General features: G+C 52.6%; 1 protein-coding gene across 6 annotated transcripts in view; it reads right to left on the bottom strand.

Annotated features, from left to right (window-relative positions):
* Positions 1 to 3,854: 3,854 nt before the first annotated feature.
* Positions 3,855 to 13,903, bottom strand: part of ATP2B3 (ATPase plasma membrane Ca2+ transporting 3) — a 47,658-nt gene continuing 37,609 nt past the window's right edge. For 4 of the 6 annotated variants that reach the window (XM_025371734.1, XM_025371736.1, XM_025371735.1 and 1 more), the window contains one exon: positions 5,618 to 6,834. In XM_025371734.1, the coding sequence (XP_025227519.1) occupies positions 6,514 to 6,834 (321 nt within the window). In that variant the 3' untranslated portion in view covers positions 5,618 to 6,513. Of the gene's footprint in view, positions 6,835 to 13,903 lie in introns of all 6 variants that reach the window. The other 2 variants (XM_025371739.1, XM_025371737.1) reach the window with 1 other exon arrangement.

The raw sequence follows: 13,903 nt of genomic DNA, 5'->3' as shown, positions 1-13,903 counted from the left end.
GCAGCCTGGCCAACATGGCAAAACCCTGTCTTTACTAAAAATACAAAAATTAGCCAGACGTGGTGGTGGGTGCCTGTAATCTCAGCTACTTGGGAAACTGAGGCAGAATTGCTTGAAGTTGGGAGGTGGAGGTTGCAGTGAGCCGAGATCACGCCACTGCACTCCAGCCTGGGCGACAGAAGGAGACTGTATCTTTTTTTTTTTTAAAAAAAAGGGAGAAAATATTCACAAACTCTCCGTCTGACAAGGGGTTAATAACCAGAATATATAAGGAATTTAGACAACAGAATAACAACCCAATTTAAAAATGAGCAATAGACCCAAATAGACATTTCTCCAAAGAAGACATACAAATGCCCAACAGGTATATGAAAAAATTGCTCAACGTCAGTAATCAGGGAAATGCAAATCAAAACCATATTGAGGATATCACCTTACTCCAATTAGAATGGCTACTATCAAACTAAAGAAAACAAGCTTTGGTGAGGATGTGGAGAAAAAGGAACATTCACACACTGCTGGGGGGATATAGTATAGCCACTGTGGAAAACGGTATGGAGATTCCTCAAACATTTTAAAAATAGGCAGGGGGTGGTGGCTCAGGCCTGTCATCCCAGCACTTCGGGAAGTGGAAGCGGGAGGATCATTTGAACCCAGGAGTTCAAGACCAGCTTGGGCAACATATGAAGACCTCGTCTATTAAAAAAAAAAAAAAAAATTACGCCAGGCACAATGGCTCATGCCTGTATTCTCAGCACTTTGGGAGGCTGAGGCAGGAGGATGGCTTGAGCCCAGCAGTTCGAGACCGGAAAAGAAAAGAAAAAATATTTTAGCATTCAATATATTTTTAACATTCCAACAAACGAAAGAGTGGGTTCTGGAGTTAGACCGCTTGGCTGTGAAGGCTGGTTCCGTCACCCGTGTATCTTGGGCTAATTGATCCACCTCTCTTTTCTTTTCTTTTTTCTTTTCTTTTCCTTTCTTTTTTCTTTTTTCTCTTCTTTTTTCTTTTCTCCTTCCTTCCTTCCTTCCCTCCCTCCCTCCCTTTCTTCCTTTCTCCTTCCCTCCCTCCCTCCCCTCTTCTTTCTTTTGTTTTGTTTTCTTTTCTTTTCTTTTGCAATCATGACTCACTACAGCCTTGACCTCCTGGGCTCATTCGATCCTCCCACCTCAGCCTCCTGAGTAGCTGGGACTATAGGTGTGCACCACCATGCCTGGCTATTTTTTAAATTTTATTTTTACTTTTGGTAGAGATGAGGCCTTGCTATGTTGCCCAGGCTGGTCTCAAACTCCTGGACTCAAGTGATCCTCTAACCTTGGCCTCCTAAAGTGCTGGGATTACAGGTGTGAGCCACCATGCCTGGCCTGGTATGTTAAAATGTAAAACCAATAAAGAACATAGTAGTTGCTTGAAATAACAGGCAGTCATTGTGTTGGGGAAAGTTAGTGTCCACCAATTCTAGATAGGATCATGTGCTTCATGTTCATCTCTGGAAGTCCAGGGGACTGTAGAGGTGTCACTGTAAGCACTTAAGGGCAAAGGTGTAAACACCATCTATTTTCTTATCTGAACTTCCAGAAAGAAAGGACTTGGAGGTGACAGAATTGCAAGCCGGAAACAGCCTCCGTGCCTATATTTCTTCTGGAGCCTAACACAGCCTCCCACATGCATTGAACTGTGCTGTGAGTGAGAAAAAAAAGCCATAAGAAAAAAGGAGGAGAGACAGACACGGGAGAAAAGCCACACTACAACAGAGGCAGAGGTTGGAGTGAAGCATCTACAAGCCAAGGAATTCCGAGGACGGCTGGCAATGCCCAAAGCTAAGAGGAGGTCCTGGAACAGATTCTGCCCTGGAGCCTTCAGAGGGAGCATGGCCTGCCCATGCCTGGAGTTTGGACTTTTGGCCTTCAGAACTGTGAGAGAAGTTTCTGTTGTTGTGAGCAGCCACGGGCCACTCACACACGGGCCTCCCCGAGACCCCTGCACAAGCCTTTACTCCCAGGACTCAGCTGTTTCACTGAGTACCAATTTTCCCCCGTGGCACCTGTGTCATATCTGAAGCAGAAGCTTGTGGACAGGGGATTCACAGACACAAAGTTGCAATTCTTTTAGGGTAGCATGATATCTCTCCATGAAGGGCCAGGTGTCTTGGTGTGGACTTTGGCTCAATCTGGACTTACTCATCCTTATGGTTCAGGATGCACTTGGACACCAATGCAGCAAGGGCATGGTGCGATTCTTCTGCCTGCTGTTTTCAATTTGTCTTCTTTTCTTTTCTTTTTTCTTTTCTTTCTTTCTTTCTTTTTTTTTTTGAGACAGAATCTCACTCTGTCACTCAGGCTGGAGTGCAGTGGCATGATCTCAGCTCACTGCAACCTCCACCTCTTGGGTTCAAGCGATTCTTCTGCCTCAGCCTCCCAAGTAGCTGGGATTACAGGCGTGCACCACCATGCCAGGCTAATTTTTGTATTTTTAGTAGAGAGAGGGTTTCATCATTTTGGCCAGGCTGGTCTCGAGCTCCTGACCTCAAGTGATCCCCCGCCTTGGCCTCTCAAAATGCTGGGATTACAGGCGTGAGCCACTGCGCCTGGCCCCATTGGTCTTTTCGCTGGTTTTAGAAGCATGGACTCTGACGCTTTGAATGACTTTGAAGCCATTTTTCTCCTCTCTTGGCAGCCTTCCTGGAAAATGCGTCTTCCGATGCTGCCAAGTCGAAAAGGGAAAGAGAAATCCAATGAAGTGAGGGGAGTGTGGTCTTAGCGCCATCGCCAGGGTGGTCACTGGCAAGTCCTGGCTCTTCCGGGCTCAAGCAGGAGTGGGACCATGGAGCATGGGAGTGCACAGACACAGGTGTTTAGGGATGCAGCATGTGGATTAAGAGAATGAGTGAAATGGCGGGCTTTCTTCCTGTGGCTTTGGATTAGCAAAGGCGTCTGTGATTGGAACCCTGCTGCACTGCTGATGAGAATGGAAAATGGCGGTTTCTCAAAAGGTTCAACCTACAGTCCCGATAGGATCCAGTAATTCCACTGCTGGGTATAGGCCCAAAGGAATGGAAGGCAGGGTCTGGAAGGGCAGTTTGCATGCCCATGTTCACTGCAGCATGATCCACAGGAGCTGAAATGTGGAAGCAACCTAAATGTCCATGGATGGCTGATGGCATAAACAAAATGCAGCATATCCAGACAATGGAGTATGATTCCCCTTAAAAAGGAAATTCTGACACATGCTTCAACATGGGTGACCCTTGAGGACATCATGCTAGTCACAGAAGGGCAAATACTGTAGGATTCCACTTCTATGAGGGTATGAGGGGCCTAGAGTGGTCAAATCCATAGAGACAGAAAGTAGAAGGGTGGGTGCCAGGGGCTGGGGGGTGGGGAGTTGGGGTTGAACGGGGCCAGAGCTTCAGTTTGGGAAGATGAACAAGTTCCGCGGCTGGATGGTGGTGATGGCTGCACAGCACCGTGAATGTGCTTGTGATCTGTGTTTTACCCCAATAAAAGAAGTGAGGAGTGTGCATGTGTGTCAGGGAGCCTCAAATTCCTGGGCCCAAGGGATCCTCCCGCCTTGGCTTCCCAAAGCGCTGGGATTACAGGCCTGAGCCACTGGGCCATGTACTACAGGCCCTTTCAAGTCAAGGCAGCCATGGCTCCTGCAGCAGCTGGAGCCCCTCCCCACGGGGCCCGACATCCCAGCATTAGTTCCTCTTCCGCTTACACATCCGGCCAGGCTGCTGCACACCCAGGGGAAACCCCCTCCTGCCCGTGGCTTCTCCAGCTCTGTTAAAGCGGCATGAAGGCACCTTTGTTTTGTTCCGCACGTTAATTCACCAAATAATAAATCACACACATTACCCAGACCAGGATGTAAGGAGCCTTTCATTTTTTTTATACACAGAAATTTTGGTCTATTCTTTAAGTTAGGAAATTCAACTACAGACTTTAAATTATTATGCATCTGTGATCTTTCTCATTAAGTTTTTTTTGTTCATCTTTGTAACAGGCAGATAAAAATGTAAAACATATTTATGAACTGAACACAGTTGACCAAGCCATTCCAGGTAATATAATGCTTTATAAAGAGGGGCTTCCCAGTGAGACAGGGTCCCCCGCCTGAAGACTGCAAAAATAAGAGCAAAACATTCCAGGTCACGGTGCCCCGTTTCTGAACTGCACACCACAGCACAAAGGTGACCTAGGGACTAAACGATCGACATTTACATGAGGCAACTTTATACAGCAGCAGTGAGGGTTTGCTTTTAATATCTATTGGCCATTGGTCCTATCGGTGTGTCTACGACAGAGTGAGAAGAAGCCGGTGATTGCAGCAGCACGCAGCTCATCTTCCGCAATGTCAATGTCTCAAATTTGATTTCTTGTTGAAGAACACAAAGACCCTCAACAAATGGAGTTGCCCTTTTTCTTATTATCGTCTAAACAAGGACATCAGGGAACAGTTTACAAATGGGTAACATTCTCAATGTGCCCTTTAGAAAAAAGGGATGGCTTTGAGTTATCTGCAGCTGGCATTTTAAAGTGGGATTTTCTTTTCTAGCCAAAATTCTTTTGCCCGAGATTTGACTACTCCTGCTGAGGGGTGACATGGCATTAATGGTAATAGTGGGGATGGTGCCTGCTCCTGTTTGGTTTGTGTGGATGCCAGTGGAGGTGTGACAAGCCTCCCGAGGGTGCCAGTCCACATTGGTGGCTTCCATTCCGATCCTCTGTCCCTCAGGTCCCAACTGTCTCCCAGCGGCTGAGCCCCAGGCCCAACCACCTCCCTGCAAAATGTGACACCTGCAAGTGCAGAAGGCAAGGGTCCCCCATGGCATCACTGTGTGGACCTAGGGGCTTCCTCAGGAGGGTGGCAAAAGTCAGGCCCCTCTTTATCCCCTCTGCTCATTTGGGGGAAACTGAGGCTTGGCCACCAGGTGCCCACACTGCCAGGACAGGCTCCCCTCAGTACCTGGTGCTCAGCCACAAATCCATGCCTTCATGGCTTAAGCTTGGCCTCTGGACACAAAGACTAGGGTGGGAAGAGTGCTTTGGTGATGGCATCTCTGGTGTCACAGCAGACATTGAGGTGGTCTACTGAGGACTCCTCGGCATTTGCCAGAGCAAACAGTGGGAGTCCATCCAGGTGCTGAGGGGACAGGGTCTGAACTGTGGCTGCCTCCCTGCCGTCATTCTCCCACCGCCAGCTCCTCCGGGCTTCTGATGCTCCCTCTCCCTCCATTGGCTTCTTTAGAACTCTTGGCCCTGCCCCCGCCCCCTCGGACCTGTGCTCAGCTGGGGCTGCTCCCTGGACTCTGGGCAGGACCCACAACTCCAAGAGTGCTTCATGCTCTTGAAGTTGGGGGCGTGGCCAGGATGAAGGATGTGGAATTGCAGCAGAAACCAAAGAAAGCTGAAAACGAAACTCCCGTTTCACTAACTGGAGGACTCCTTCTCATCAATATTTTGTTTTTTTCCTTTTAGATTAAAATTTCAATTGAAAGGGTTTTCTCCTCTGTGGCAGGGGTCTCAGTGCAAATGCTCCAATTATACCTGCTCCAGACCTGGAGCGTCCCCTCTCCGCCTTCTTGGGAATCTCAATAGGACCAGGCAGAGGGCAGGAACGAAGGGTGGGGGCAGGGAGATGAGGGACAAAAATGGATTGGCCAGAAAGCTATTCTTGCAGTCTAGTTCCCCGAAAACAAAACAAAACAAAACAAAACAAAAAACAACAACAGCAAAAAAAAACCTTGCTACATTCAATAATGAAATTTCCAAATGAAAATGCCTGAAAAGAGGAATGCAAATATCATGCCAGTAAATAGTTCCTTATTGAAATATGCTTCTGGCCATATATATGTGCATGTGTACAGATCCACACACATATATGTGCACACATGCACACACATGCACACTGCAGATGTGCCTAGTTTTTGCTGGGGGCGGATTGCTTTGTGGCTGCAGGGCCGCTTGCAGGCGGTTCCCTCAGGTGGCACCCTTCACAGCCCTGCAGAGCACTCAACTTTTTTTTTTTTTTGCATGAATATGCTGACCTGATTGCTCCTTCATGGGTGCAACAAAAGATCCCAATAAACCCAAAGCAGCCCCCTGCCCACTGCACAGCCCAAAAGCAAACACGCGGTGAAACTGTAGTTCGTTAAAAAAGAAGCATCAATAGAAAAAAAGGTGGGGAACTCAGCTCTTCACACTTTCTACTTCTCCTTCCTCCTTTGGACGAAGAACCTTCTCCTCCCCCTTTTTGTCCTCCTCTTCCTCCTTTTCCTCCTCCCCGTCCTCGTCTTCCTCAGTCCGGATGAGGAGCCTGTGGCAGGCTGCACCCTTGTTGAATGGATTTGGCTTCTTGCAAATGCCCTGCCAGAAAGGTCTTCAGCCACCTTAGTTGTTTCCCCGTTTTGCAGGTGTGCAGGTCCCTATATGTGTGTGTGCGTGCATGTGTGCATGTGACTTCGTGTGAGTCCGAGTGTGCGTGTGTGCATGTGCTGAGACAAGTTCTTGTTAGAGGGATGTCTCCACGCTGTGGAGCGGGCTCCCGGGACTGGAGGAAAACACTGAAGAGGTAGCTGACTTGGTGACATGCGTGGTCAGGTAGATGCCGCTGTCTATGGCGTTGTTGTTCTGGTTGGGGGATGGGGGCTGGGGGGCCCGGAGGCGCTCCTCGTTCTCGTCCACGTCCGTGTCGTCGATGAGCGGGATGTTGTGGGTGTAGTCATTGATCAGAAACTCGGGCGTGGCCATGAAGTTGTGAATGGAGGTCTTGGATTCTGGTTTCTCCAGGCCTTCATAGAGTGAGCTACGGAACGCTTTCACCACCCGGATCTGGAGTGGGAGATGGAGGGACAGGGCCCAACGTGGGAGCAGGGAGGGAGAAAAGGAAGGGAAAGGAAAGGAAAGGTGGAAGGAAGGTAGGAAAGAAGGAAGGAGACAGTCAGTGGCCAGCTGGTGCTGGTAAGTTCCACCCACATCAATGGCTGGGGGTCATGGCATGAGAAATGTCCACCCATTTGTTGGAGGGCTGCTACGGAATGGGGTGGCTCTGCCTGCCTTTGGAAAGGGTTTTCAGGTGTGGGCCTTGGTCTCGTCAACCGATCTGCATGCAGGAAAAGCTGGCAGTGTCTTTCTCTAGGCTGAGCTGGGCAGGTGTTCTGGAACTCGAGAGTGCTGCACTAGACTCGTGGCTGCGACCTCCCAATTCCCTGTCCCAGGGGGACGACTGGCTTCGGTGACCTCCGGGGTCTCTGCCCAATCTGAATTCCAATTTGGTAGAAAAGAAAGACGATTTGAAAAGGAGAGAATGCTGGTGAGTGGGCTCTCTTCTCGATCTTACCAGAAAGTCGGAAGTACCTGCTGGTATAAGCAAGTTCCCAGCCTATGGGCACTGCCGGTCTTTCTCGCATGGGTCTCCCTCCATCCCCCAGCTCCCATGGCTGGAGCCGGGACCTGCCATGCCCAGAGTCCCCCTGCAGCTAACTGCGCTGTCCACTTCTGCATCTTCGTCTTATTTGATCCCTCAGGGCACCCAACACAGATGATCATCCCTCTTTCTGGAAACTTCTCATGGCTTCCTGACATTGCCCCTGCCTGGCCCTCTTCCACCTCACCAGCTGCTCTGGCCCCGTCTCCTCCACTGCCCTCTCTTCTGTCCCTGCGTGCCCCAGAGCTCTGGCTTGGCTCTGTCCCTCCTCCCCTCTGTCCATATCTCTCCGCCGTGGCCACCGTGCTGGGGCCCATCTGGCTATAACAAGGAACTGTGGCCCAGGCCTGTACTCAGAGCTCCAGGCCAGAGAGCCCAGCAGTCCCCAGCTGGAGGTATTTGAGACGAAAATGGCCACACTCTTGATTTGCACCCACTAAAGCCTGTCTCTGCTCAGATGCCCCTGTGGCCTCCTCATAGCCCCCGAGTCCGACTGGGTCTGGTTCAATCTGGTGCCCCTGCTCCTCTGGCCTCACTCCCCATCCTCTCTCCCGTCTCCTCCTCCATCTTCCAGTCAGACATTCCGAAACCTGCGTCTCCACCGCCCCCCCGGGCTTCGCTCTGTGTTGTTCCCTGGCGGTCCCTCCCCACAGGAGTTAGCAGACCTCAGATCAGCAGAACTCCCTGCAGGAAAGAGCTCCCGCTGTGCCCCAGACTCCCCCAGCACAGTGGCCCTCTGCCCCCAACTGAGCTCATGGCACCTCTGAAGCCCCCTGACCCTCCAGCAGGGCACTGCTCCAAGAATGAGCTCTTCCCTCCTCTGGCTTCTCCACCTTGCCTCACGCACTCAAGTCCTTGCTGCCTCTCTTTGCTCCCTGGCCCCTCAGCCTGGGCTCCTTCCTGCTTCTAGAAGCCAGGAGTTGATGGGGAGACTTCTGCCTGGCCTCGCACAGGCCAGCGTCAGCACAGCCGCCAGTGGTAGCTGGCCCACCTTGTACTGCCGTCCCTATAGGGGGCAGCAGACAGAGCGCTGAGCTTCCAGGCAGACCCTGGGGTTCATCCAACACCTGTCCACCCCTCCCTATGTGAGCAGGTGGACACATTAGGAGTTCTGAAGCATTTCTGGGGCCAAGGTTCTATTTAGGATTTGGTTTTCTGGATTTAGACAAGGTGTCAGGGCTTACTCAAGGGCTAACCCCAGCTCTCTGCTAGTTTTGGTTAATAAAGTTTTACTGGTTTAAGGGCACAGTTGTGTCACGGCAGCAGGGACCAGGCCTGGAAAGCTAAAAATATTTCCTCTCTGGCTCTGTATAGGAAAAGTTAGCCGCCCCCTAGTTTAGACAATGAATCACCTTTTTTCAGTGACTTTCTTTCAGCGCTGCAGGGGCTCAGCTAGGCAAAGCACAGTGCTCCTGAACAGTTGAAATGATGCCAACCTCATCACCTCTCCAGTGCAAAAAGTGAGCCAGGGCCAGGTTTGGTGGTCCACGGCTGTAATTCCAGCACTTTGGGAGGCTGAGGTGGGCTGATCGCTTGAGACCAGGTGTTCGAGACCAACCTGGGGAACAGAGTGATACTCCCTGTTCCTATTGAAAATAATAATAATAATAAAAGTGAGCCAAAAAGCTCCACATTGGAATTTTCTAGCACCCTATCTGAAATCTGGTTAGGATTTTCTCTGGATTCGGGAAAGTCACATCTGCCAGACGGCAGATGGTCAGCTATTCTCACTCAGGCCTTTATCTCCAGACTGGTTTCTGAATTAGGGGTAACACAGAAATTGAGAATAATTTGACATTTTTAATGAAAAGAAACAGAATTCACCTTTTGTAGCCAATGCAGATGTTGCCTCATTATTTAGGCCTTTTCTGGTACAGGATTGTGGTATGGAAGCTGCCTGGGACATCGCCTACTCCAGCTGTTGCCCATGCCCATCAAGTCACAAAAAGGACACAATGCTGCAGGCCTTGACCCCAGGGCTGTGTGGGGTGAGATTGCTGGCAGTACACCAGGTGACCTTGGCCACACCCTTCTCCTCACTGAGCTGGTGGCCTCATTCAGACCTGGGGTGTGTGATCAGGCCAGGCCCCTGCTCAAACCTATGCACAGGTCTCACAGCACCTGGCTCAACTCCAAAGACCTCCACAAAGGGCAGCCAGGCCATGAAACCAGTCCTTCCTTCCAGGCTGGGCTTCTGCTGCTACTGCTACTCCAGTCCCACCAGCTGCTCCAGCGTGCCCCTCCCGGATGGCATCTGCCTTGTCTGTGGCTTAACACCAGAGCCTGGCCCAGAGCAGCTGCTCAGCAGACACTTGGGAAATGCACAAGTGACTGAGTGAACCACTGCAGGATGGAAGGGCTGCCCCTCAACATTCTGCTGTTCGGGGGTGCTAAGCTTGGCTGGAGTCCTGGTGAGTCTGTTACAGCTGACAGTGAGTCAGCTTTCTCCAGGCTCTATTTTCCCTGCATTCTAATCCTGGGCCATTAAACAATGTTTTGGTGTTGGTCTTAGGGTAGGGTGTTTTCAGCCCACCCAACACTGAAGGATGCAGTCAATTCCTGGGAGATTGATTCAATGGAAAGCAGCAAACATTTCTAAGAGAGGCCCATCCCAGAGGGCTGCACTCCTACCTGGGTGCTCGAGGATGCCCTCCTTCCACCAGCCTGGGTTCACTCTGTCCTCATTTCAGGCTCCTGCACCACCTCCTGCTCTACTCCCAACCCAGGACGCGCCCCCCTCTACTACTCCCAAAGGAACCTCATGGCCCCCAAGGCTGTCAATGCTGTTTATAGACCATCAGGTCACTGTAAATACTGCAGATACCACCTGCACCACGTCCACCTTTTCCTGGACTGCCAGACTTCTGCCCTGGCTGCCTCCCAGGTGTCCCCCCTTCGACGCCTAAGGGACCTCTCAAATTGCAGGAGGCCCAGGGAGGACTCTTATCAGTGCTCCAGCTGAACTCTGCCCACCAGCAGCCTTCCCAGTGCAGGGCTCTGGCCAAACCTCAGAGGCGCTTTGACGCCCTGACCCTATGCACCAGACATCTGCATGTCCTGTGGGCCCTACCCTAACTCAAAGGCATCTTCCACATCTGAGCCTCTCCCCACCTCCATTGCTGCTGCTATGTCCTGCCTGGGGTCCTGGGGTCCCCTTGGGACCGCAACCCCCACCAGCAAAGCCCTCTATCCTTCCTGTCCCTTCTCCAGGTGGAGTTTCTGAGCTCTCTCTGGCTGCCGAGTCAGACTCTTGGTCCCCCATCTGGCTCCAAACCTTCCAGTAGGCAATGGAACTGGCCCGCGTCCTGACTGTGTGGAAATTCATTGAACTGTACCCCAAAAAGCCCGTTTCACTGTAGGACAATTTAAAAAGAAAGGAAAAGAAAGCATTCTTCAGGGAGAGATGCCCCTAGGAGGGTCAGGTTGGGCTGGGGGTTCCCCATCTCATCCGGGGGAGGCGAGGTGGCTCCCCACTATGTGTGCCCACCTCCTTGTGTCCTCCTGCTGTCTCCCTCTGCCACACTTCTCTGTTCCCCATCGTGGCTGATGACCCTGAGAGGCCACAGTCCTTTACTCCTCATAGTCCCCCAGTGCTGTCCGACACTGCTCCAGCCCCTCCTCCTCTTCCATCCCTGACACCCGAGGGCCTTTCCTCTGGGTCTAGGTACTCTCTTCTGGTCCTCGGCCTTCCATTCCATCTGCCGGCTAACAGCCTCTCGGCTCTGGCTCCGGCTCCAGACTTAGGTGTCTAAGCTGGGTCTCAAACTTAGCAGGCCCAACCCCCTGGCCCCAGCCCCGTGGCTCCCTTCAAACGCCATCCAGAACCTGCCCTTAGTCCCCACCCCTCCATGCCCTTAGCATGGCAGCCCAAAAACCAGAGCGTGTCTTGGTCTCCCCGGCTACAAGCCCTCCACTGGCTGTGGCCCTCAGAGCCTGCCCCGGTTTCTCTCACTCTGCCCTCTTTTACCCCTCAGCTTCCAGCACATCCCACCTGGGGGCCTTTGCTCCGGCCACACCCCACACCGGGAAGGCTCCCCTCACTCTTGCCTCCCCCAGCAGCACGGTGCCCACTTCTGCTCCTTCCTTCAAGTGCCCCCTCCATCCGCCTTTCACTGGAAGGTATCTCCCTGGGGCAGGGGTCTGTCTGTCTGGCTCACTGCACCCAGCAGGGGCTCAGTGGACGAGGCTGAATGTCTGGGGCCCACACGGCCTGGCATCAGTCTCCTGTGCTGGCTTCGGCCATCACCATGGCTCTTTGCCCACTTTGCGATGCCCAGCTGGCTGGAGCTGTTTCTGAACGCCCCACGCAGGGGCTCCCCGGAGCCATGACCCCTGCCCTTTCTGCTGCCTGGCTGGCCTTTCTCTTTCCTCTGAACTTAGCTCAAGTACGCATCCTTAGAGAGGCTGTCCCTGGCAGTTTGTTACCAGCTGCCCAGAGGAGACACGCTGGGTGCTGTGGGCTTGGCCTGGGCTCCTGACCTGCGTAGATGAGCAGTTCTGAGCCTTACACAGGGCCGGTGACTCTGCAGACTGACAAGGCCCATCCCTGGCCACACTGAGCCAAAGCAGAAGGGGTGCAGGTATGGAGTGTCATTTGCGATGCCACTGCCAGCCAGCTGGAGTGGAGGTGCCCGCCATGTGCATGGGGACATGGGGAGACATGCCCCTGCTTAGCCTTCAAGTGCTGGAGTTTGCAGTGCAGGGCTGGGGAGGAGGATGAGGGTGGAGAAGGGCCGCAGAAGCAGGGAGACAAGCGAAGGACCAAGAAGAGTAGAAAAAGGAAAGGAAAAGAGAACAATCAAAGCAAAGGCTCCTGACCCGCAGTGACAACGGAAACGACAGAAGCTGTGCCTGATACCTTCTCACTCTTCCTTCTAATTCCTCAAGCAGAAACAAGCCCTATCCTGCTGCCTCTGTGCTGGGCATCAGCTGGCCTGGGGGGCTCCGTGCTCTCTGCTCAGTCTCAGTCACTACGGTTCACAGAGCTCCGATGCTTCTGGTCGATTTCCTCCCTGCCTATCCACTGCTCAGCACCAACCACCGGTCCAGAACCTTCCATTGGAGGCAGGAACCTGTCAGCTCCCCAGGCATCTGAGCTTTGAATTTAGAGCAGATTCTGAACACAGCAGCCAGGGAGACCCATGGGGAACTTCTCGCCAAGAACTTTAGGGTTTCCAGGCCCAAAACAACCCTGCTTTCAAAGCGACAAAGGTGTCCTCAAGAGCCTGTGGCAATATGAACCATCAGTCAACTCAGGCAATGAGAAGCCAAGCTCAGATAGCCTGAACACTGAGGAGAAGATGACTTCCGTCTCACTTCCCTGTGTGGGGGAAGGGCAAGGGGAAAGCCCCTTTCTCCCCCATGGGGATGTGACATGCTTGAATTAGGAAAAATGAAAATGCAAACTCCACAGCTGGCTCTTTCCCCAAGGAATCGAACCAAAGAACGGAAATGACAGACATGGTTCTGTGTGTGTTGGCAAGCCAGAACTGCTTTCAGCTGGCAAGTTTCATGAAAATTGCCTCCCACCTTGTGTACACACTCATGCCCAGGACCGTGTGAGCCGAGGCCTGTGCTCCTGACATCAGCACTGAGCTGCTCAACTGACCTGGGCGCGGCGAGTCCCAGGCCTGTTGGGTGCTCGGACTAAAGAGGACCCAGGAGGAGGGCCCAGCTGAGCCCTTGCCTCCGTACTGGCTGAATCCAGGTGCGGGACCTCCAATTAGACTTGGGAGGTCTCTGGCCCTGGCTCCCAGCTTGGGAGTCCACACTCGGAGTGCCTGATGGGGAGGGCCTTGGACCAGGGGTTCTGGGCTGCCCTAGGCTGCGTTCTGGTGTCTACTTTAGGAATTGCCTGGAAGGGCATTCCCCTGTGGTAGGGCCCAGGGTTCCAGGAAAGCCTAGGGCAGGGCAGGGCTCTTGGGGGAGGGCTGCTACTGCTTCCAGCATGGAGGCAGGGTGCAGACTGTCAAAGATCTGAGAAAAAAATGCCAATACACCTTTCCCAGAAACCAGGTAGGGAGGCTTGGCTCAAAGCACATGACCTTTCTGAGAATGCAAACTCCAGAAAACAAGACTCCTTCCACCATGGGGCTGTGAGTGTGGTGAGCATGTCGCCCTGGGCCCTGGAAAGGAGCGTCCAGGGAAAGCCTGGGACTCATGTGGCCCGGTTCGGCCCCTTTGGCCAAACGGTTTTCATGTTGCCAAAGCCAATAAAACCAAGCAACTGCTGTGATCTGTTTCCAGCTAATGATTAACCAGAACTAAATGGCCCTGAGGGACCCCCGGTGGCCACAGGGGACCAGACTCATGGCCTGCTGCCCAACCCCTGCCCTTTGCTGGGCCAGGTCAGGTGGCATCTCAGGAACGACTCCAATAGCAAACATCTCACACAGGCCTGGTGTTGGCGCTGCCGGAAGGATAGACTTTGGATGCGTGGCTGGGGTGTGTCTGTGTGTCCCGGTGGAAAACAGA

This window comes from Theropithecus gelada, chromosome X (genome assembly GCF_003255815.1).
Source record: "Theropithecus gelada isolate Dixy chromosome X, Tgel_1.0, whole genome shotgun sequence".
NCBI classification, from domain to species: domain Eukaryota; kingdom Metazoa; phylum Chordata; class Mammalia; order Primates; family Cercopithecidae; genus Theropithecus; species Theropithecus gelada.
Note: the sequence above shows the minus strand (reverse complement) of the source record. Positions and strands in the feature narration are given on the sequence as shown.